The sequence below is a fragment of the Coregonus clupeaformis genome, chromosome 4 (genome assembly GCF_020615455.1).
Source record: "Coregonus clupeaformis isolate EN_2021a chromosome 4, ASM2061545v1, whole genome shotgun sequence".
In the NCBI taxonomy this organism is placed as follows: Eukaryota; Metazoa; Chordata; class Actinopteri; order Salmoniformes; family Salmonidae; genus Coregonus; species Coregonus clupeaformis.
The window spans coordinates 21,369,074-21,389,957 of NC_059195.1; the positions used below are offsets into that span (position 1 = coordinate 21,369,074).

Below are 20,884 nucleotides of genomic sequence, written 5' to 3' on the forward strand. Positions count from 1 at the left end.
CTCATAGTGAACTCCCTCTACCTCAGCCCAGTGGTGGTATGGTAGTTTATATACAGTGTGTATTCACCTGTCAGGTTGTGTTGTGTGTGTGTGATAGTGTGTGTGTGTGTGTATGATAGTGTGTGTGTGTGTACCTGTAAGGTAGTCTCTCATAGTGAACTCCCTCTACAGCAGCCCAGTGGTGGTATGGTAGTTTATATACAGTGTGTATTCACCTGTCAGGTTGTGTTGTGTGTGTATGATAGTGTGTTGTGTGTGTATGATAGTGTGTGTGTGTGTGTACCTGTAAGGTAGTCTCTCATAGTGAACTCCCTCTACCTCAGCCCAGTGGTGGTATGGTAGTTTATATACAGTGTGTATTCACCTGTCAGGTTGTGTTGTGTGTGTATGATAGTGTGTGTGTGTGTGTATGATAGTGTGTGTGTGTGTGTGTATGATAGTGTGTGTGTGTGTGTGTATGATAGTGTGTGTGTGTGTACCTGTAAGGTAGTCTCTCATAGTGAACTCCCTCTACCTCAGCCCAGTGGTGGTATGGTAGTTTATATACAGTGTGTATTCACCTGTCAGGTTGTGTTGTGTGTGTGTGATAGTGTGTGTGTGTGTGTGTGATAGTGTGTGTGTGTGTGTACCTGTAAGGTAGTCTCTCATAGTGAACTCCCTCTACCTCAGCCCAGTGGTGGTATGGTAGTTTATATACAGTGTGTATTCACCTGTCAGGTTGTGTTGTGTGTGTATGATAGTGTGTGTGTGTGTATGATAGTGTGTGTGTGTGTACCTGTAAGGTAGTCTCTCATAGTGAACTCCCTCTACCTCAGCCCAGTGGTGGTATGGTAGTTTATATACAGTGTGTATTCACCTGTCAGGTTGTGTTGTGTGTGTATGATAGTGTGTGTGTGTGTATGATAGTGTGTGTGTGTGTACCTGTAAGGTAGTCTCTCATAGTGAACTCCCTCTACCTCAGCCCAGTGGTGGTATGGTAGTTTATATACAGTGTGTATTCACCTGTCAGGTTGTGTTGTGTGTGTATGATAGTGTGTGTGTGTGTGTGTATGATAGTGTGTGTGTGTGTGTATGATAGTGTGTGTGTGTGTGTATGATAGTGTGTGTGTGTACCTGTAAGGTAGTCTCTCATAGTGAACTCCCTCTACCTCAGCCCAGTGGTGGTATGGTAGTTTATATACAGTGTGTATTCACCTGTCAGGTTGTGTTGTGTGTGTATGATAGTGTGTGTGTGTGTGTTATGATAGTGTGTGTGTGTGTGTTTAGTGTGTTTTTTGTTGTAGTGTGTGTGTGTGTGTAGATAGTGTGTGTGTGTGTGTGTATGATAGTGTGTGTATGATAGTGTGTGTGTATGATAGTGTGTGTGTGTGTGTGTATGATAGTGTGTGTGTGTGTGTGTGTATGATAGTGTGTGTGTATGATAGTGTGTGTGTATGATAGTGTGTGTGTGTGTGTGTATGATAGTGTGTTTGTGTGTGTATGATAGTGTGTGTGTATGATAGTGTGTGTGTATGATAGTGTGTGTGTGTGTGTGTATGATAGTGTGTGTGTGTGTGTATGATAGTGTGTGTGTGTGTACCTGTAAGGTAGTCTCTCATAGTGAACTCCCTCTACCTCAGCCCAGTGGTGGTATGGTAGTTTATATACAGTGTGTATTCACCTGTCAGGTTGTGTTGTGTGTGTATGATAGTGTGTGTGTGTGTGTATGATAGTGTGTGTGTGTGTGTATGATAGTGTGTGTGTGTGTGTGTACCTGTAAGGTAGTCTCTCATAGTGAACTCCCTCTACCTCAGCCCAGTGGTGGTATGGTAGTTTATATACAGTGTGTATTCACCTGTCAGGTTGTGTTGTGTGTGTATGATAGTGTGTGTGTGTGTGTATGATAGTGTGTGTGTGTGTGTATGATAGTGTGTGTGTGTGTACCTGTAAGGTAGTCTCTCATAGTGAACTCCCTCTACCTCAGCCCAGTGGTGGTATGGTAGTTTATATACAGTGTGTATTCACCTGTCAGGTTGTGTTGTGTGTGTATGATAGTGTGTGTGTGTGTGTATGATAGTGTGTGTGTGTGTGTATGATAGTGTGTGTGTGTGTACCTGTAAGGTAGTCTCTCATAGTGAACTCCCTCTACAGCAGCCCAGTGGTGGTATGGTAGTTTATATACAGTGTGTATTCACCTGTCAGGTTGTGTTGTGTGTGTATGATAGTGTGTGTGTGTGTGTATGATAGTGTGTGTGTATGATAGTGTGTGTGTGTGTGTGTGTGTGTATGATAGTGTGTGTGTGTGTATGATAGTGTGTGTGTATGATAGTGTGTGTGTATGATAGTGTGTGTGTGTGTGTATGATAGTGTGTGTGTGTGTGTGTGTGTGTATGATAGTGTGTGTGTATGATAGTGTGTGTGTATGATAGTGTGTGTGTGTGTGTATGATAGTGTGTGTGTGTGTGTATGATAGTGTGTGTGTATGATAGTGTGTGTGTATGATAGTGTGTGTGTGTGTGTGTGTATGATAGTGTGTGTGTGTGTGTATGATAGTGTGTGTGTATGATAGTGTGTTTGTGTGTGTATGATAGTGTGTGTGTATGATAGTGTGTGTGTATGATAGTGTGTGTGTGTGTGTGTATGATAGTGTGTGTGTGTGTGTGTATGATAGTGTGTGTGTGTGTGTGTGATAGTGTGTGTGTGTGTGTACCTGTAAGGTAGTCTCTCATAGTGAACTCCCTCTACAGCAGCCCAGTGGTGGTATGGTAGTTTATATACAGTGTGTATTCACCTGTCAGGTTGTGTTGTGTGTGTATGATAGTGTGTGTGTGTGTGTATGATAGTGTGTGTGTGTGTGTATGATAGTGTGTGTGTGTGTACCTGTAAGGTAGTCTCTCATAGTGAACTCCCTCTACCTCAGCCCAGTGGTGGTATGGTAGTTTATATACAGTGTGTATTCACCTGTCAGGTTGTGTTGTGTGTGTATGATAGTGTGTGTGTGTGTGTATGATAGTGTGTGTGTGTGTGTGTGTATGATAGTGTGTGTGTGTGTGTGTATGATAGTGTGTGTGTGTGTGTGTATGATAGTGTGTGTGTGTGTGTATGATAGTGTGTGTGTATGATAGTGTGTGTGTGTGTGTATGATAGTGTGTGTATGATAGTGTGTGTGTGTGTGTGTATGATAGTGTGTGTGTGTGTGTGTGTATGATAGTGTGTGTGTGTATGATAGTGTGTGTGTGTGTACCTGTAAGGTAGTCTCTCATAGTGAACTCCCTCTACCTCAGCCCAGTGGTGGTATGGTAGTTTATATACAGTGTGTATTCACCTGTCAGGTTGTGTTGTGTGTGTATGATAGTGTGTGTGTGTGTGTATGATAGTGTGTGTGTATGATAGTGTGTGTGTGTGTGTGTGTATGATAGTGTGTGTGTGTGTGTATGATAGTGTGTGTGTATGATAGTGTGTGTGTATGATAGTGTGTGTGTGTGTGTATGATAGTGTGTGTGTGTGTGTGTATGATAGTGTGTGTGTATGATAGTGTGTGTGTATGATAGTGTGTGTGTGTGTGTGTATGATAGTGTGTGTGTGTGTGTATGATAGTGTGTGTGTATGATAGTGTGTGTGTATGATAGTGTGTGTGTGTGTGTGTGTATGATAGTGTGTGTGTGTGTGTGTATGATAGTGTGTGTGTATGATAGTGTGTGTGTATGATAGTGTGTGTGTGTGTGTATGATAGTGTGTGTGTGTGTGTGTGTATGATAGTGTGTGTGTATGATAGTGTGTGTGTGTGTGTATGATAGTGTGTGTGTGTACCTGTAAGGTAGTCTCTCATAGTGAACTCCCTCTACCTCAGCCCAGTGGTGGTATGGTAGTTTATATACAGTGTGTATTCACCTGTCAGGTTGTGTTGTGTGTGTATGATAGTGTGTGTGTGTGTGTATGATAGTGTGTGTGTGTGTGTATGATAGTGTGTGTGTGTGTGTATGATAGTGTGTGTGTGTGTGTATGATAGTGTGTGTGTATGATAGTGTGTGTGTGTGTGTGTATGATAGTGTGTGTGTGTGTGTATGATAGTGTGTGTGTGTACCTGTAAGGTAGTCTCTCATAGTGAACTCCCTCTACCTCAGCCCAGTGGTGGTATGGTAGTTTATATACAGTGTGTATTCACCTGTCAGGTTGTGTTGTGTGTGTATGATAGTGTGTGTGTGTGTGTATGATAGTGTGTGTGTGTGTGTATGATAGTGTGTGTGTGTGTGTGTATGATAGTGTGTGTGTGTATGATAGTGTGTGTGTGTACCTGTAAGGTAGTCTCTCATAGTGAACGCCCTCTACAGCAGCAAAGTGGTAGCGCGGTTTCAGCTTGTAAGCCAGCTGGGAGATGGAGGTTGTTCCACAGAACTTAGTGTTGACTTCCTGAAACAAAGAACAGTTTAGTTTCAAAGAAACCACACTGTTTATCTGGGTCAAACACACAGCCTTCGAGGCTGGTAGCTATTGGGTAGTGGGGCTGGTTAGAGAGTAGTTAGGTTAGTTAGAGGATAGTTAAATTAGATAGAGGATAGTTAGGAGCTGGTGAGGCTAGTTAGAAGGTAGTTAGGTTAGATAGAGGATAGTTAGGAGCTGGTGAGGCTAGTTAGAAGGTAGTTAGGTTAGATAGAGGATAGTTAGGTGATGGTAGGGATAGTTAGAGAGTAGTGAGGTTAGTTAGAAGGTAGTTAGGTTAGTTAGAGGATAGTTAAATTAGATAGAGGATAGTTAGGAGCTGGTGAGGTTAGTTAGAAGGTAGTTAGGTTAGATAGGAGGTAGTTAGGGGATGGTAGGGATAGTTAGAGTAGTGAGGTTAGTTAGAAGGTAGTTAGGTTAGATAGAGGATAGTTAGAGAGTAGTGAGGTTAGTTAGAAGGTAGTTAGGGGATGGTAGGGATAGTTAGAGAGTAGTGAGGTTAGTTAGAAGGTAGTTAGGTTAGATAGAGGATAGTTAGGGGATGGTAGGGATAGTTAGAGAGTAGTGAGGTTAGTTAGAAGGTAGTTAGGTTAGATAGAGGATAGTTAGGGGATGGTAGGGATAGTTAGAGAGTAGTGGGGTTAGTTAGAAGGTAGTTAGGTTAGATAGAAGGTAGTTAGGTTAGATAGAGGATAGTTAGGGGATGGTAGGGATAGTTAGAGAGTAGTGAGGTTAGTTAGAAGGTAGTTAGGTTAGATAGAAGGTAGTTAGGTTAGATAGAGGGTAGTTAGGGATGGTAGGGATAGTTAGAGAGTAGTGAGGTTAGTTAGAAGGTAGTTAGGTTAGATAGAAGGTAGTTAGGTTAGATAGAGGATAGTTAGGGGATGGTGAGGCTAGTTAGAAGGTAGTTAGGTTAGTTAGAAGGTAGTTAGGTTAGATAGAGGATAGTTAGGGGATGGTAGGGATAGTTAGAAGGTAGTTAGGTTAGTTAGAGGATAGTTAAATTAGATAGAGGATAGTTAGGAGCTGGTGAGGTTAGTTAGAAGGTAGTTAGGTTAGATAGGAGGTAGTTAGGGGATGGTAGGGATAGTTAGAGAGTAGTGAGGTTAGTTAGAAGGTAGTTAGGGGATGGTAGGGATAGTTAGAGAGTAGTGAGGTTAGTTAGAAGGTAGTTAGGTTAGATAGAGGATAGTTAGGGGATGGTAGGGATAGTTAGAGAGTAGTGAGGTTAGTTAGAAGGTAGTTAGGTTAGATAGAGGATAGTTAGGGGATGGTGAGGCTAGTTAGAAGGTAGTTAGGTTAGATAGAAGGTAGTTAGGTTAGATAGAGGGTAGTTAGGGGATGGTAGGGATAGTTCGAGAGTAGTGAGGCTAGTTAGAAGGTAGTTAGGTTAGATAGAAGGTAGTTAGGTTAGATAGAGGGTAGTTAGGGGATGGTAGGGATAGTTAGAGAGTAGTGAGGTTAGTTAGAAGGTAGTTAGGTTAGATATAAGGTAGTTAGGGGATGGTAGGGATAGTTAGAGAGTAGTGAGGTTAGATAGAAGGTAGTTAGGTTAGATAGAGGATAGTTAGGGGATGGTAGGGATAGTTAGAGAGTAGTGAGGTTAGTTAGAAGGTAGTTAGGTTAGATAGAAGGTAGTTAGGTTAGATAGAGGATAGTTAGGGGATGGTGAGGCTAGTTAGAAGGTAGTTAGGTTAGTTAGAAGGTAGTTAGGTTAGATAGAGGATAGTTAGGGGATGGTGAGGCTAGTTAGAAGGTAGTTAGGTTAGATAGAAGGTAGTTAGGTTAGATAGAGGGTAGTTAGGGGATGGTAGGGATAGTTAGAGAGTAGTGAGGTTAGTTAGAAGGTAGTTAGGTTAGATAGAAGGTAGTTAGGTTAGATAGAGGATAGTTAGGGGATGGTAGGGATAGTTAGAGAGTAGTGAGGTTAGTTAGAAGGTAGTTAGGTTAGATAGGAGGTAGTTAGGTTAGATAGAGGATAGTTAGGGGATGGTGAGGCTAGTTAGAAGGTAGTTAGGTTAGATAGAAGGTAGTTAGGAGCTGGTAGGGATAGTTAGAGAGTAGTGAGGTTAGTTAGAAGGTAGTTAGGTTAGATAGAGGATAGTTAGGAGCTGGTGAGGCTAGTTAGAAGGTAGTTAGGTTAGATAGAAGGTAGTTAGGGGATGGTAGGGATAGTTCGAGAGTAGTGAGGCTAGTTAGAAGGTAGTTAGGTTAGATAGAAGGTAGTTAGGGGATGGTAGGGATAGTTCGAGAGTAGTGAGGCTAGTTAGAAGGTAGTTAGGTTAGATAGAGGATAGTTAGAGAGTAGTGAGGTTAGATAGAAGGTAGTTAGGTTAGATAGAAGGTAGTTAGGGATGGTAGGGATAGTTAGAGAGTAGTGAGGTTAGTTAGAAGGTAGTTAGGGGATGGTAGGGATAGTTAGAGAGTAGTGAGGTTAGTTAGAAGGTAGTTAGGGGATGGTAGGGATAGTTAGGAGCTGGTGAGGCTAGTTAGAAGGTAGTTAGGTTAGATAGAAGGTAGTTAGGGGATGGTATGGATAGTTAGAGAGTAGTGAGGTTAGTTAGAAGGTAGTTAGGGGATGGTATGGATAGTTAGAGAGTAGTGAGGCTAGTTAGAAGGTAGTTAGGGGATGGTAGGGATAGTTAGGAGCTGGTGAGGTTAGTTAGAAGGTAGTTAGGTTAGATAGGAGGTAGTTAGGTTAGATAGAGGATAGTTAGGAGCTGGTGAGGCTAGTTAGAAGGTAGTTAGGTTAGATAGAGGGTAGTTAGGGGATGGTAGGGATAGTTAGAGAGTAGTGAGGTTAGTTAGAAGGTAGTTAGGTTAGTTAGAGGATAGTTAAATTAGATAGAGGATAGTTAGGAGCTGGTGAGGTTAGTTAGAAGGTAGTTAGGTTAGATAGGAGGTAGTTAGGGGATGGTAGGGATAGTTAGAGTAGTGAGGTTAGTTAGAAGGTAGTTAGGTTAGATAGAGGATAGTTAGAGAGTAGTGAGGTTAGTTAGAAGGTAGTTAGGGATGGTAGGGATAGTTAGAGAGTAGTGAGGTTAGTTAGAAGGTAGTTAGGTTAGATAGAGGATAGTTAGGGGATGGTAGGGATAGTTAGAGAGTAGTGAGGTTAGTTAGAAGGTAGTTAGGTTAGATAGAGGATAGTTAGGGGATGGTAGGGATAGTTAGAGAGTAGTGGGGTTAGTTAGAAGGTAGTTAGGTTAGATAGAAGGTAGTTAGGTTAGATAGAGGATAGTTAGGGGATGGTAGGGATAGTTAGAGAGTAGTGAGGTTAGTTAGAAGGTAGTTAGGTTAGTTAGAAGGTAGTTAGGTTAGATAGAGGATAGTTAGGGGATGGTAGGGATAGTTAGAAGGTAGTGAGGTTAGTTAGAAGGTAGTTAGGTTAGATAGAAGGTAGTTAGGTTAGATAGAGGATAGTTAGGGGATGGTAGGGATAGTTAGAAGGTAGTTAGGTTAGTTAGAAGGTAGTTAGGTTAGATAGAGGATAGTTAGGGGATGGTAGGGATAGTTAGAAGGTAGTTAGGTTAGTTAGAAGGTAGTTAGGTTAGATAGAGGATAGTTAGGAGCTGGTGAGGTTAGTTAGAAGGTAGTTAGGTTAGATAGGAGGTAGTTAGGGATGGTAGGGATAGTTAGAGAGTAGTGAGGTTAGTTAGAAGGTAGTTAGGGGATGGTAGGGATAGTTAGAGAGTAGTGAGGTTAGTTAGAAGGTAGTTAGGTTAGATAGAGGATAGTTAGGGGATGGTAGGGATAGTTAGAGAGTAGTGAGGTTAGTTAGAAGGTAGTTAGGTTAGATAGAGGATAGTTAGGGGATGGTGAGGCTAGTTAGAAGGTAGTTAGGTTAGATAGAAGGTAGTTAGGTTAGATAGAGGGTAGTTAGGGGATGGTAGGGATAGTTCGAGAGTAGTGAGGCTAGTTAGAAGGTAGTTAGGTTAGATAGAAGGTAGTTAGGTTAGATAGAGGATAGTTAGGGGATGGTGAGGCTAGTTAGAAGGTAGTTAGGTTAGTTAGAAGGTAGTTAGGTTAGATAGAGGATAGTTAGGGGATGGTGAGGCTAGTTAGAAGGTAGTTAGGTTAGTTAGAAGGTAGTTAGGTTAGATAGAGGATAGTTAGGGGATGGTAGGGATAGTTAGAAGGTAGTTAGGTTAGTTAGAGGATAGTTAAATTAGATAGAGGATAGTTAGGAGCTGGTGAGGTTAGTTAGAAGGTAGTTAGGTTAGATAGGAGGTAGTTAGGGGATGGTAGGGATAGTTAGAGAGTAGTGAGGTTAGTTAGAAGGTAGTTAGGGGATGGTAGGGATAGTTAGAGAGTAGTGAGGTTAGTTAGAAGGTAGTTAGGTTAGATAGAGGATAGTTAGGGGATGGTAGGGATAGTTAGAGAGTAGTGAGGTTAGTTAGAAGGTAGTTAGGTTAGATAGAGGATAGTTAGGGGATGGTGAGGCTAGTTAGAAGGTAGTTAGGTTAGATAGAAGGTAGTTAGGTTAGATAGAGGGTAGTTAGGGGATGGTAGGGATAGTTCGAGAGTAGTGAGGCTAGTTAGAAGGTAGTTAGGTTAGATAGAAGGTAGTTAGGTTAGATAGAGGGTAGTTAGGGGATGGTAGGGATAGTTAGAGAGTAGTGAGGTTAGTTAGAAGGTAGTTAGGTTAGATATAAGGTAGTTAGGGGATGGTAGGGATAGTTAGAGAGTAGTGAGGTTAGATAGAAGGTAGTTAGGTTAGATAGAGGATAGTTAGGGGATGGTAGGGATAGTTAGAGAGTAGTGAGGTTAGTTAGAAGGTAGTTAGGTTAGATAGAAGGTAGTTAGGTTAGATAGAGGATAGTTAGGGGATGGTGAGGCTAGTTAGAAGGTAGTTAGGTTAGTTAGAAGGTAGTTAGGTTAGATAGAGGATAGTTAGGGGATGGTGAGGCTAGTTAGAAGGTAGTTAGGTTAGATAGAAGGTAGTTAGGTTAGATAGAGGGTAGTTAGGGGATGGTAGGGATAGTTAGAGAGTAGTGAGGTTAGTTAGAAGGTAGTTAGGTTAGATAGGAGGTAGTTAGGTTAGATAGAGGTAGTTAGGGGATGGTGAGGCTAGTTAGAAGGTAGTTAGGTTAGATAGAAGGTAGTTAGGAGCTGGTAGGGATAGTTAGAGAGTAGTGAGGTTAGTTAGAAGGTAGTTAGGTTAGATAGAGGATAGTTAGGAGCTGGTGAGGCTAGTTAGAAGGTAGTTAGGTTAGATAGAAGGTAGTTAGGGGATGGTAGGGATAGTTCGAGAGTAGTGAGGCTAGTTAGAAGGTAGTTAGGTTAGATAGAAGGTAGTTAGGGGATGGTAGGGATAGTTCGAGAGTAGTGAGGCTAGTTAGAAGGTAGTTAGGTTAGATAGAGGATAGTTAGAGAGTAGTGAGGTTAGATAGAAGGTAGTTAGGTTAGATAGAAGGTAGTTAGGGGATGTTAGGGATAGTTAGAGAGTAGTGAGGTTAGTTAGAAGGTAGTTAGGGGATGGTAGGGATAGTTAGAGAGTAGTGAGGTTAGTTAGAAGGTAGTTAGGGGATGGTAGGGATAGTTAGGAGCTGGTGAGGCTAGTTAGAAGGTAGTTAGGTTAGATAGAAGGTAGTTAGGGGATGGTATGGATAGTTAGAGAGTAGTGAGGTTAGTTAGAAGGTAGTTAGGGGATGGTATGGATAGTTAGAGAGTAGTGAGGCTAGTTAGAAGGTAGTTAGGTTAGATAGAGGATAGTTAGGGGATGGTAGGGATAGTTAGAAGGTAGTTAGGTTAGATAGAAGGTAGTTAGGGGATGGTAGGGATAGTTCGAGAGTAGTGAGGCTAGTTAGAATGTAGTTAGGTTAGATAGAGGATAGTTAGAGAGTAGTGAGGTTAGATAGAAGGTAGTTAGGTTAGATAGAAGGTAGTTAGGGGATGGTAGGGATAGTTAGAGAGTAGTGAGGTTAGTTAGAAGGTAGTTAGGGGATGGTAGGGATAGTTAGGAGCTGGTGAGGCTAGTTAGAAGGTAGTTAGGTTAGATAGAGGATAGTTAGGGGATGGTAGGGATAGTTAGAAGGTAGTTAGGTTAGATAGAAGGTAGTTAGGTTAGATAGAGGATAGTTAGGGGATGGTAGGGATAGTTAGGAGCTGGTGAGGCTAGTTAGGTTAGATAGAGGATAGTTAGGGGATGGTGAGGCTAGTTAGAAGGTAGTTAGGTTAGATAGAAGGTAGTTAGGTTAGATAGAGGATAGTTAGGTTAGATAGAGGATAGTTAGGGGATGGTAGGGATAGTTAGAAGGTAGTTAGGTTAGATAGAAGGTAGTTAGGTTAGTTAGAAGGTAGTTAGGTTAGTTAGAAGGTAGTTAGGTTAGATAGAGGACAGTTAGAGTGTCTTACGGGGCTGTTGGCGTACTGCCAGACTCCGCGGGGCCACTGTGATGTCAGCAAGATGTCCACTCCTTTGAACTGTTTGTTGCTAAGCAGTGGCTCCACCAGCTGAGTGAGGTCTTTAGGAGAGAAGCAGTGAGCTGGCGCCGGATCCTGCTGCCCCTCACGACCACTCACATACGCTATCTGCAGGCCTGACGCCCCTGTGAAAACACCACGACGACCTGACACACAGTGAGAGTGTGAGAGAGAGAGTGAGAGAGAGAGAGAGAGAGAGAGACACAGAGAGAGAGAGAGACAGAGAGAGAGACAGAGAGACAGAGAGACAGAGAGAGACAGAGAGAGAGGGGGGAGAGAGAGCAGAGAGAGAGAGAGAGAGAGAGAGAGAGAGAGACAGAGAGAGAGACAGAGAGACAGACAGAGAGACAGAGGGACAGAGAGAGGGGGAGAGAGAGCAGAGAGGCGAGAGAGAGAGAGAGAGAGAGAGAGGACAGAGAGAGAGAGAGAGAGAGAGAGAGAGAGAGAGAGAGAGAGAGAGAGACAGAGAGAGAGAGAGAGAGGGCAGAGAGAGAGAGAGAGAGAGAGAGGGCAGAGAGAGAGCAGAGAGAGAGAGAGAGAGAGGCAGAGAGAGAGAGAGAGAGAGACAGAGAGAGACAGAGAGAGAGAGAGAGAGAGAGAGAGAGAGAGAGAGAGAGAGAGAGAGAGAGAGTTGTTATGGTCAAGCCTGTGAAACAGCAGTGGAGATACAGAGCAGCTGTATTACCCAGGTAGGGTAAAGGTCAGAGGTTAGAGGTCAGAGTATACTCCTGTGTAGCTCAGTTGGTAGAGCATGGAGTTTGCAACGCCAGCGTTGTGGGTTCGATTCCCACGGGGGGCCAGTATGAAAAAATGTATGCACTCACTAACTGTAAGTCGCTCTGGATAAGAGTCTACTCAGGGTCAGGGTTAGAGGTCAGAGTCTACTCAGGGTTAGAGGTCAGAGTCTACTCAGGGTCAGGGTTAGAGGTCAGAGTCTACTCAGGGTCAGGGTTAGAGGTCAGAGTCTACTCAGGGTTAGAGGTCAGAGTCTACTCAGGGTCAGGGTTAGAGGTCAGAGTCTACTCAGGGTCAGGGTTAGAGGTCAGAGTCTACTCAGGGTTAGAGGTCAGAGTCTACTCAGGGTCAGGGTTAGAGGTCAGAGTCTACTCAGGGTTAGAGGTTAGAGTCTACTCAGGGTTAGAGGTCAGAGTCTACTCAGGGTCAGGGTTAGAGGTCAGAGTCTACTCAGGGTCAGGGTTAGAGGTCAGAGTCTACTCAGGGTCAGGGTTAGAGGTCAGAGTCTACTCAGGGTCAGGGTTAGAGGTCAGAGTCTACTCAGGGTCAGGGTTAGAGGTCAGAGTCTACTCAGGGTCAGGGTTAGAGGTCAGAGTCTACTCAGGGTTAGAGGTCAGAGTCTACTCAGGATCAGAGGTCAGAGTCTACTCAGGGTCAGGGTTAGAGGTCAGAGTCTACTCAGGTCAGGGTTAGAGGTCAGAGTCTACTCAGGGTTAGAGGTCAGAGTCTACTCAGGATCAGAGGTCAGAGTCTACTCAGGGTCAGGGTTAGAGGTCAGAGTCTACTCAGGATCAGAGGTCAGAGTTTACTCAGGGTCAGGGTTAGAGGTCAGAGTCTGGTCAGGGTTAGAGGTCAGAGTCTACTCAGGGTCAGGGTTAGAGGTCAGAGTCTACTCAGGGTCAGGGTTAGGGGTCAGAGTCTACTCAGGGTCAGGGTTAGAGGTCAGAGTCTACTCAGGTCAGGGTTAGAGGTCAGAGTCTATTCGGGGTCAGGGTTAGAGGTCAGAGTCTACTCAGGGTCAGAGGTCAGAGTCTACTCAGGGTTAGAGGTCAGAGTCTACTCAGGGTCAGAGGTCAGAGTCTACTCAGGGTCAGAGGTCAGAGTCTACTCAGGGTTAGAGGTCAGAGTCTACTCAGGGTCAGGGTTAGAGGTCAGAGTCTACTCAGGGTCAGGGTTAGAGGTCAGAGTCTACTCAGGGTCAGGGTTAGAGGTCAGAGTCTACTCAGGGTTAGAGGTCAGAGTCTACTCAGGGTCAGGGTTAGAGGTCAGAGTCTACTCAGGGTCAGGGTTAGAGGTCAGAGTCTACTCAGGGTTAGAGGTCAGAGTCTACTCAGGGTCAGAGGTCAGAGTCTACTCAGGGTCAGGGTTAGAGGTCAGAGTCTACTCAGGGTTAGAGGTCAGAGTCTACTCAGGGTCAGAGGTCAGAGTCTACTCAGGGTCAGGGTTAGAGGTCAGAGTCTACTCAGGGTTAGAGGTCAGAGTCTACTCAGGGTCAGAGGTCAGAGTCTACTCAGGGTCAGAGGTCAGAGTCTACTCAGGGTTAGAGGTCAGAGTCTACTCAGGGTCAGGTTTAGAGGTCAGAGTCTACTCAGGGTCAGGGTTAGAGGTCAGAGTCTACTCAGGGTCAGGGTTAGAGGTCAGAGTCTACTCAGGGTTAGAGGTCAGAGTCTACTCAGGGTCAGGTTTAGAGGTCAGAGTCTACTCAGGGTCAGGGTTAGAGGTCAGAGTCTACTCAGGGTCAGGGTTAGAGGTCAGAGTCTACTCAGGGTCAGGGTTAGAGGTCAGAGTCTACTCAGGGTTAGAGGTCAGAGTCTACTCAGGGTCAGGGTTAGAGGTCAGAGTCTACTCAGGGTTAGAGGTCAGAGTCTACTCAGGGTTAGGGTTAGAGGTCAGAGTCTACTCAGGGTCAGGGGTCAGAGTCTACTCAGGGTCAGGGTTAGAGGTCAGAGTCTACTCAGGGTCAGGGTTAGAGGTCAGAGTCTACTCAGGGTCAGGGTTAGAGGTCAGAGTCTACTCAGGGTCAGGGTTAGAGGTCAGAGTCTACTCAGGGTTAGAGGTCAGAGTCTACTCAGGGTCAGGGTTAGAGGTCAGAGTCTACTCAGGGTCAGGGTTAGAGGTCAGAGTCTACTCAGGGTCAGGGTTAGAGGTCAGAGTCTACTCAGGGTCAGGGTTAGAGGTCAGAGTCTACTCAGGGTCAGGGTTAGAGGTCAGAGTCTACTCAGGGTTAGAGGTCAGAGTCTATTCGGGGTCAGGGGTTAGAGGTCAGAGTCTACTCAGGGTCAGGGTTAGAGGTCAGAGTCTACTCAGGGTCAGGGTTAGAGGTCAGAGTCTACTCAGGTCAGGGTTAGAGGTCAGAGTCTACTCAGGGTTAGAGGTCAGAGTCTACTCAGGTCAGGGTTAGAGGTCAGAGTCTACTCAGGGTCAGGGTTAGAGGTCAGAGTCTACTCAGGGTCAGGGTTAGAGGTCAGAGTCTACTCAGGGTCAGGGTTAGAGGTCAGAGTCTACTCAGGGTCAGGGGTCAGAGTCTACTCTTACCAAGGTAGGTGATGTCAGTCTACTCAGGGTCAGGGTTAGAGGTCAGAGTCTACTCAGGGTTAGAGGTCAGAGTCTACTCAGGGTCAGGGTTAGAGGTCAGAGTCTACTCAGGGTCAGAGTCTACTCAGGGTCAGGGTTAGAGGTCAGAGTCTACTCAGGGTCAGGGTTAGAGGTCAGAGTCTACTCAGGGTCAGGGTTAGAGGTCAGAGTCTACTCAGGTCAGGGTTAGAGGTCAGAGTCTACTCAGGGTCAGGGTTAGAGGTCAGAGTCTACTCAGGGTTAGAGGTCAGAGTCTACTCAGGGTCAGGGTTAGAGGTCAGAGTCTACTCAGGGTTAGAGGTCAGAGTCTACTCAGGGTCAGGGTTAGAGGTCAGAGTCTACTCAGGGTCAGGGTTAGAGGTCAGAGTCTACTCAGGGTCAGGGTTAGAGGTCAGAGTCTACTCAGGGTCAGGGTTAGAGGTCAGAGTCTACTCAGGGTCAGGGTTAGAGGTCAGAGTCTACTCAGGGTTAGAGGTCAGAGTCTATTCGGGGTCAGGGTTAGAGGTCAGAGTCTACTCAGGGTCAGGGTTAGAGGTCAGAGTCTACTCAGGGTCAGGGTTAGAGGTCAGAGTCTACTCAGGTCAGGGTTAGAGGTCAGAGTCTACTCAGGGTTAGAGGTCAGAGTCTACTCAGGTCAGGGTTAGAGGTCAGAGTCTACTCAGGGTCAGGGTTAGAGGTCAGAGTCTACTCAGGGTCAGGGTTAGAGGTCAGAGTCTACTCAGGGTCAGGGTTAGAGGTCAGAGTCTACTCAGGGTCAGGGGTCAGAGTCTACTCTTACCAAGGTAGGTGATGTCAGTCTACTCAGGGTCAGGGTTAGAGGTCAGAGTCTACTCAGGGTTAGAGGTCAGAGTCTACTCAGGGTCAGGGTTAGAGGTCAGAGTCTACTCAGGGTCAGAGTCTACTCAGGGTCAGGGTTAGAGGTCAGAGTCTACTCAGGGTCAGGGTTAGAGGTCAGAGTCTACTCAGGGTCAGGGTTAGAGGTCAGAGTCTACTCAGGTCAGGGTTAGAGGTCAGAGTCTACTCAGGGTCAGGGTTAGAGGTCAGAGTCTACTCAGGGTTAGAGGTCAGAGTCTACTCAGGGTCAGGGTTAGAGGTCAGAGTCTACTCAGGGTTAGAGGTCAGAGTCTACTCAGGGTCAGGGTTAGAGGTCAGAGTCTACTCAGGGTCAGGGTTAGAGGTCAGAGTCTACTCAGGGTCAGGGTTAGAGGTCAGAGTCTACTCAGGTCAGGGTTAGAGGTCAGAGTCTACTCAGGGTCAGGGTTAGAGGTCAGAGTCTACTCAGGGTTAGAGGTCAGAGTCTACTCAGGGTTAGAGGTCAGAGTCTACTCAGGGTTAGAGGTCAGAGTCTACTCAGGGTTAGAGGTCAGAGTCTACTCAGGGTCAGGGTTAGAGGTCAGAGTCTACTCAGGGTCAGGGTTAGAGGTCAGAGTCTACTCAGGGTTAGAGGTCAGAGTCTACTCAGGGTTAGGGTTAGAGGTCAGAGTCTACTCAGGGTTAGAGGTCAGAGTCTACTCAGGGTCAGGGTTAGAGGTCAGAGTCTACTCAGGGTTAGAGGTCAGAGTCTACTCAGGGTCAGGGTTAGAGGTCAGAGTCTACTCAGGGTCAGGGTTAGAGGTCAGAGTCTACTCAGGGTCAGGGTCAGGGGTCAGAGTCTACTCAGGGTCAGGGTTAGAGGTCAGAGTCTACTCAGGGTCAGGGTTAGAGGTCAGAGTCTACTCAGGGTCAGGGTTAGAGGTCAGAGTCTACTCAGGGTCAGGGTTAGAGGTCAGAGTCTACTCAGGGTCAGGGTTAGAGGTCAGAGTCTACTCAGGGTCAGGGTTAGAGGTCAGAGTCTACTCAGGGTTAGAGGTCAGAGTCTATTCGGGGTCAGGGTTAGAGGTCAGAGTCTACTCAGGGTCAGGGTTAGAGGTCAGGGTTAGAGGTCAGAGTCTACTCAGGTCAGGGTTAGAGGTCAGAGTCTACTCAGGGTTAGAGGTCAGAGTCTACTCAGGTCAGGGTTAGAGGTCAGAGTCTACTCAGGGTCAGGGTTAGAGGTCAGAGTCTACTCAGGGTCAGGGTTAGAGGTCAGAGTCTACTCAGGGTCAGGGTTAGAGGTCAGAGTCTACTCAGGGTCAGGGGTCAGAGTCTACTCTTACCAAGGTAGGTGATGTCAGTCTACTCAGGGTCAGGGTTAGAGGTCAGAGTCTACTCAGGGTTAGAGGTCAGAGTCTACTCAGGGTCAGGGTTAGAGGTCAGAGTCTACTCAGGGTCAGAGTCTACTCAGGGTCAGGGTTAGAGGTCAGAGTCTACTCAGGGTCAGGGTTAGAGGTCAGAGTCTACTCAGGGTCAGGGTTAGAGGTCAGAGTCTACTCAGGTCAGGGTTAGAGGTCAGAGTCTACTCAGGGTCAGGGTTAGAGGTCAGAGTCTACTCAGGGTTAGAGGTCAGAGTCTACTCAGGGTCAGGGTTAGAGGTCAGAGTCTACTCAGGGTTAGAGGTCAGAGTCTACTCAGGGTCAGGGTTAGAGGTCAGAGTCTACTCAGGGTCAGGGTTAGAGGTCAGAGTCTACTCAGGGTCAGGGTTAGAGGTCAGAGTCTACTCAGGTCAGGGTTAGAGGTCAGAGTCTACTCAGGGTCAGGGTTAGAGGTCAGAGTCTACTCAGGGTTAGAGGTCAGAGTCTACTCAGGGTTAGAGGTCAGAGTCTACTCAGGGTTAGAGGTCAGAGTCTACTCAGGGTTAGAGGTCAGAGTCTACTCAGGGTCAGGGTTAGAGGTCAGAGTCTACTCAGGGTCAGGGTTAGAGGTCAGAGTCTACTCAGGGTTAGAGGTCAGAGTCTACTCAGGGTCAGGGTTAGAGGTCAGAGTCTGGTCAGGGTTAGAGGTCAGAGTCTACTCAGGGTCAGGGTTAGAGGTCAGAGTCTACTCAGGGTTAGAGGTCAGAGTCTACTCAGGGTCAGGGTTAGAGGTCAGAGTCTACTCAGGGTCAGGGTTAGAGGTCAGAGTCTACTCAGGGTCAGGGTCAGGGGTCAGAGTCTACTCAGGGTCAGGGTTAGAGGTCAGAGTCTACTCAGGGTCAGGGTTAGAGGTCAGAGTCTACTCAGGGTCAGGGTTAGAGGTCAGAGTCTACTCAGGGTCAGGGTTAGAGGTCAGAGTCTACTCAGGGTTAGAGGTCAGAGTCTACTCAGGGTCAGGGTTAGAGGTCAGAGTCTACTCAGGGTCAGGGTTAGAGGTCAGAGTCTACTCAGGGTCAGGGTTAGAGGTCAGAGTCTACTCAGGGTCAGGGTTAGAGGTCAGAGTCTACTCAGGGTCAGGGTTAGAGGTCAGAGTCTACTCAGGGTTAGAGGTCAGAGTCTATTCGGGGTCAGGGTTAGAGGTCAGAGTCTACTCAGGGTCAGGGTTAGAGGTCAGAGTCTACTCAGGGTCAGGGTTAGAGGTCAGAGTCTACTCAGGTCAGGGTTAGAGGTCAGAGTCTACTCAGGGTTAGAGGTCAGAGTCTACTCAGGTCAGGGTTAGAGGTCAGAGTCTACTCAGGGTCAGGGTTAGAGGTCAGAGTCTACTCAGGGTCAGGGTTAGAGGTCAGAGTCTACTCAGGGTCAGGGTTAGAGGTCAGAGTCTACTCAGGGTCAGGGGTCAGAGTCTACTCTTACCAAGGTAGGTCATGTCAGTCTACTCAGGGTCAGGGTTAGAGGTCAGAGTCTACTCAGGGTTAGAGGTCAGAGTCTACTCAGGGTCAGGGTTAGAGGTCAGAGTCTACTCAGGGTCAGGGTTAGAGGTCAGAGTCTACTCAGGGTCAGGGTTAGAGGTCAGAGTCTACTCAGGGTCAGGGTTAGAGGTCAGAGTCTACTCAGGGTCAGGGTTAGAGGTCAGAGTCTACTCAGGTCAGGGTTAGAGGTCAGAGTCTACTCAGGGTCAGGGTTAGAGGTCAGAGTCTACTCAGGGTTAGAGGTCAGAGTCTACTCAGGGTCAGGGTTAGAGGTTAGAGTCTACTCAGGGTTAGAGGTCAGAGTCTACTCAGGGTCAGGGTTAGAGGTCAGAGTCTACTCAGGGTCAGGGTTAGAGGTCAGAGTCTACTCAGGGTCAGGGTTAGAGGTCAGAGTCTAATCAGGGTCAGGGTTAGAGGTCAGAGTCTACTCAGGTCAGGGTTAGAGGTCAGAGTCTACTCAGGGTTAGAGGTCAGAGTCTACTCAGGGTCAGGGTTAGAGGTCAGAGTCTACTCAGGGTTAGAGGTCAGAGTCTACTCAGGGTCAGGGTTAGAGGTCAGAGTCTACTCAGGTCAGGGTTAGAGGTCAGAGTCTACTCTTACCAAGGTATGTGATGTTGTCAGCCAGCTCACAGCCGTCAGCGCTGGGGAAGAAGCAGAGGGTCTCCTGGCTGGCTGCTCCCAGGATGTATGTGTGGATGGGAGCTGCAACAACAGTCAAGACAATGTGGTTCCTAACTCCAGACCCACAATGTGGTTCCTAACTCCAGAACCACAATGTGGTTCCTAACTCCAGACCCACAATGTGGTTCCTAACTCCAGACCCACAATGTGGTTCCTAACTCCAGACCCACAATGTCGTTCCTAACTCCAGACCATCAATGTCGTTCCTAACTCCAGACCCACAATGTGGTTCCTAACTCCAGACCCACAATGTGGTTCCTAACTCCAGACCCACAATGTGGTTCCTAACTCCAGACCCACAATGTCGTTCCTAACTCCAGACCCACAATGTGGTTCCTAGCTCCAGACCCACAATGTGGTTCCTAACTCCAGACCCACAATGTGGTTCCTAACTCCAGACCCACAATGTGGTTCCTAACTCCAGACCCACAATGTCGTTCCTAACTCCAGACCCACAATGTGGTTCCTAACTCCAGACCCACAATGTGGTTCCTAACTCCAGACCCACAATGTCGTTCCTAACTCCAGACCCACAATGTGGTTCCTAGCTCCAGACCCACAATGTGGTTCCTAGCTCCAGACCCACAATGTCGTTCCTAACTCCAGACCCACAATGTGGTTCCTAACTCCAGACCCACAATGTCGTTCCTAACTCCAGACCCACAATGTGGTTTCTAACTCCAGACCCACAATGTCGTTCCTAACTCCAGACCCACAATGTCGTTCCTAACTCCAGACCCACAATGTCGTTCCTAACTCCAGACCCACAATGTGGTTCCTAACTCCAGACCCACAATGTCGTTCCTAATTTCAGAACCACAATAGGTTACCTTTCTTTACTCCAGATTTGTACTCCTGCCATTCAGCCTGAGCTTCTGGAGACAAACCGAAGAAGTTTCCTACACACAGCAACAGCTGCAGAGAGAACAGGAGATTACCTACTGATGGGATATGTATGTGTGTGTGTGTGTGTATGTATGTATGTATGTATGTGTGTGTGTGTGTGTGTGTGTGTGTGTGTGTGTGTGTGTGTGTGTGTGTATGTATGTATGTATGTATGTATGTGTGTGTGTGTGTGTGTGTGTGTATGTATGTATGTATGTATGTATGTATGTGTGTGTATGTGTGTGTGTGTGTGTGTGTGTGTGTATGTATGTATGTATGTATGTGTGTGTGTGTGTGTGTGTGGTTAGGATTTACATCAAACTGGCCGCTCTTCTTCTGGATGGTCCGAACGCGGTTAAACACAGCATTAATGCTTCCCTCTACGTCACCACATGCAAGGCTAGAATAGATTAAACAGTATTGAAATCGTAGCTAGCTAGTTACGTGCAGAATTTATTCAAACAAGCAACTGTACTTTCTCATGAAATTGGACAACTTGACCATCGAGACAATCGTAGCCATCTAAGTTAGTTAGCTACACGGCTTGTAGTGGTTGACTCTCACTGTTAACTAGTTTTATTAGGTTATAATTTTGACCGTTACTACCAAGTTAGGGGAAGCTAATAAATTACTATGAATTATCATAACTGTGACTTACATCTTCAACGGTTTTTCCCCCATTACGTCAAAAGTTCAAAACAAGACTATGTTTGCTAGTTAGTTAGCTAGCTCAAGTCTCTGGTTAGCTGGCTAGCTGTAGACGTTGTGCGTCGACAACATTCCTCCCCCTTTGTCGCCGACAAAATAAACCTCCCCATCTTCATAAAACAAATTCTAGTTATTAGTAAATTAACACAGAATCGTGCAAATACAACGTTTATTATTTAGCAAATACGTGATTTGTAAAAGTACTTTTTCCCCGACATTTATATCGGAAATGATTCAATTCGGATGACTGACGATGGATGGACAATCATTATACTTGTGTTGACAATCCTCCGGGTAGCCAGATACAAAATCATAGAGACATTTCATTTTTTATTTTGTGATGTCCTTTGGCATTTTGGAGACCGGCTTTAGTTTGTAGGACACCTTAAGTTTTGAACCAAAGCGACTATACAACTGCCCTGTTTCCTTCCATCTCTAGCAACCGCGACGTCTCAGAAGGGGGGACCAAAGGGTCGTCACTAGTTACCACAGCCACAGAGTCAAAATTGTCTATCGTAAAAATTCATTAAAACAAAAATGTGCTTTTTGGTCTTAATTTAAGGTTAGGTATAAGGTTAGCAGTGTGGGGTTAACGTTAGGTTTACATTTTAAAGAAGATAAATTATAGAAATAGGTGGGATTTGACTTTGTGGCTGTGGTAACTAGTGACAACCGGACCAAATACTCTTCTCCTTCCGGAATCCTGTCCTGGTCTCCCCGAGGTGCCCGGACCAAAAACCGGAAGTAGGTAACCAAAAATAAAACCTACAATTCAGGGGA

General features: G+C 45.9%; 1 protein-coding gene across 3 annotated transcripts in view; it reads right to left on the reverse strand.

Moving 5' to 3' along the window:
* Positions 1 to 20,300, reverse strand: part of LOC121565230 (CWF19-like protein 1) — a 48,464-nt gene extending 28,164 nt beyond the window's left edge. The window contains exons 1-6 of one of the 3 annotated variants that reach the window (XR_006657772.1): positions 20,055 to 20,300; positions 19,712 to 19,796; positions 19,342 to 19,426; positions 18,431 to 18,532; positions 10,774 to 10,988; positions 4,274 to 4,389 (exon numbers count right to left, since the gene is read on the reverse strand). Coding sequence is in view for 1 of the 3 variants with exons in the window: in XM_045210614.1 (XP_045066549.1) it covers positions 4,274 to 4,389; positions 10,774 to 10,988; positions 18,431 to 18,532; positions 19,342 to 19,426; positions 19,712 to 19,796; positions 20,055 to 20,077 (626 nt within the window). In the remaining 2 variants the exon portion in view is untranslated. Of the gene's footprint in view, positions 1 to 134; positions 417 to 4,273; positions 4,390 to 10,773; positions 10,989 to 18,430; positions 18,533 to 19,341; positions 19,427 to 19,711; positions 19,797 to 20,054 lie in introns of those variants that run through there. The other 2 variants (XM_045210614.1, XM_045210616.1) reach the window with 2 other exon arrangements.
* Positions 20,301 to 20,884: the final 584 nt, after the last annotated feature.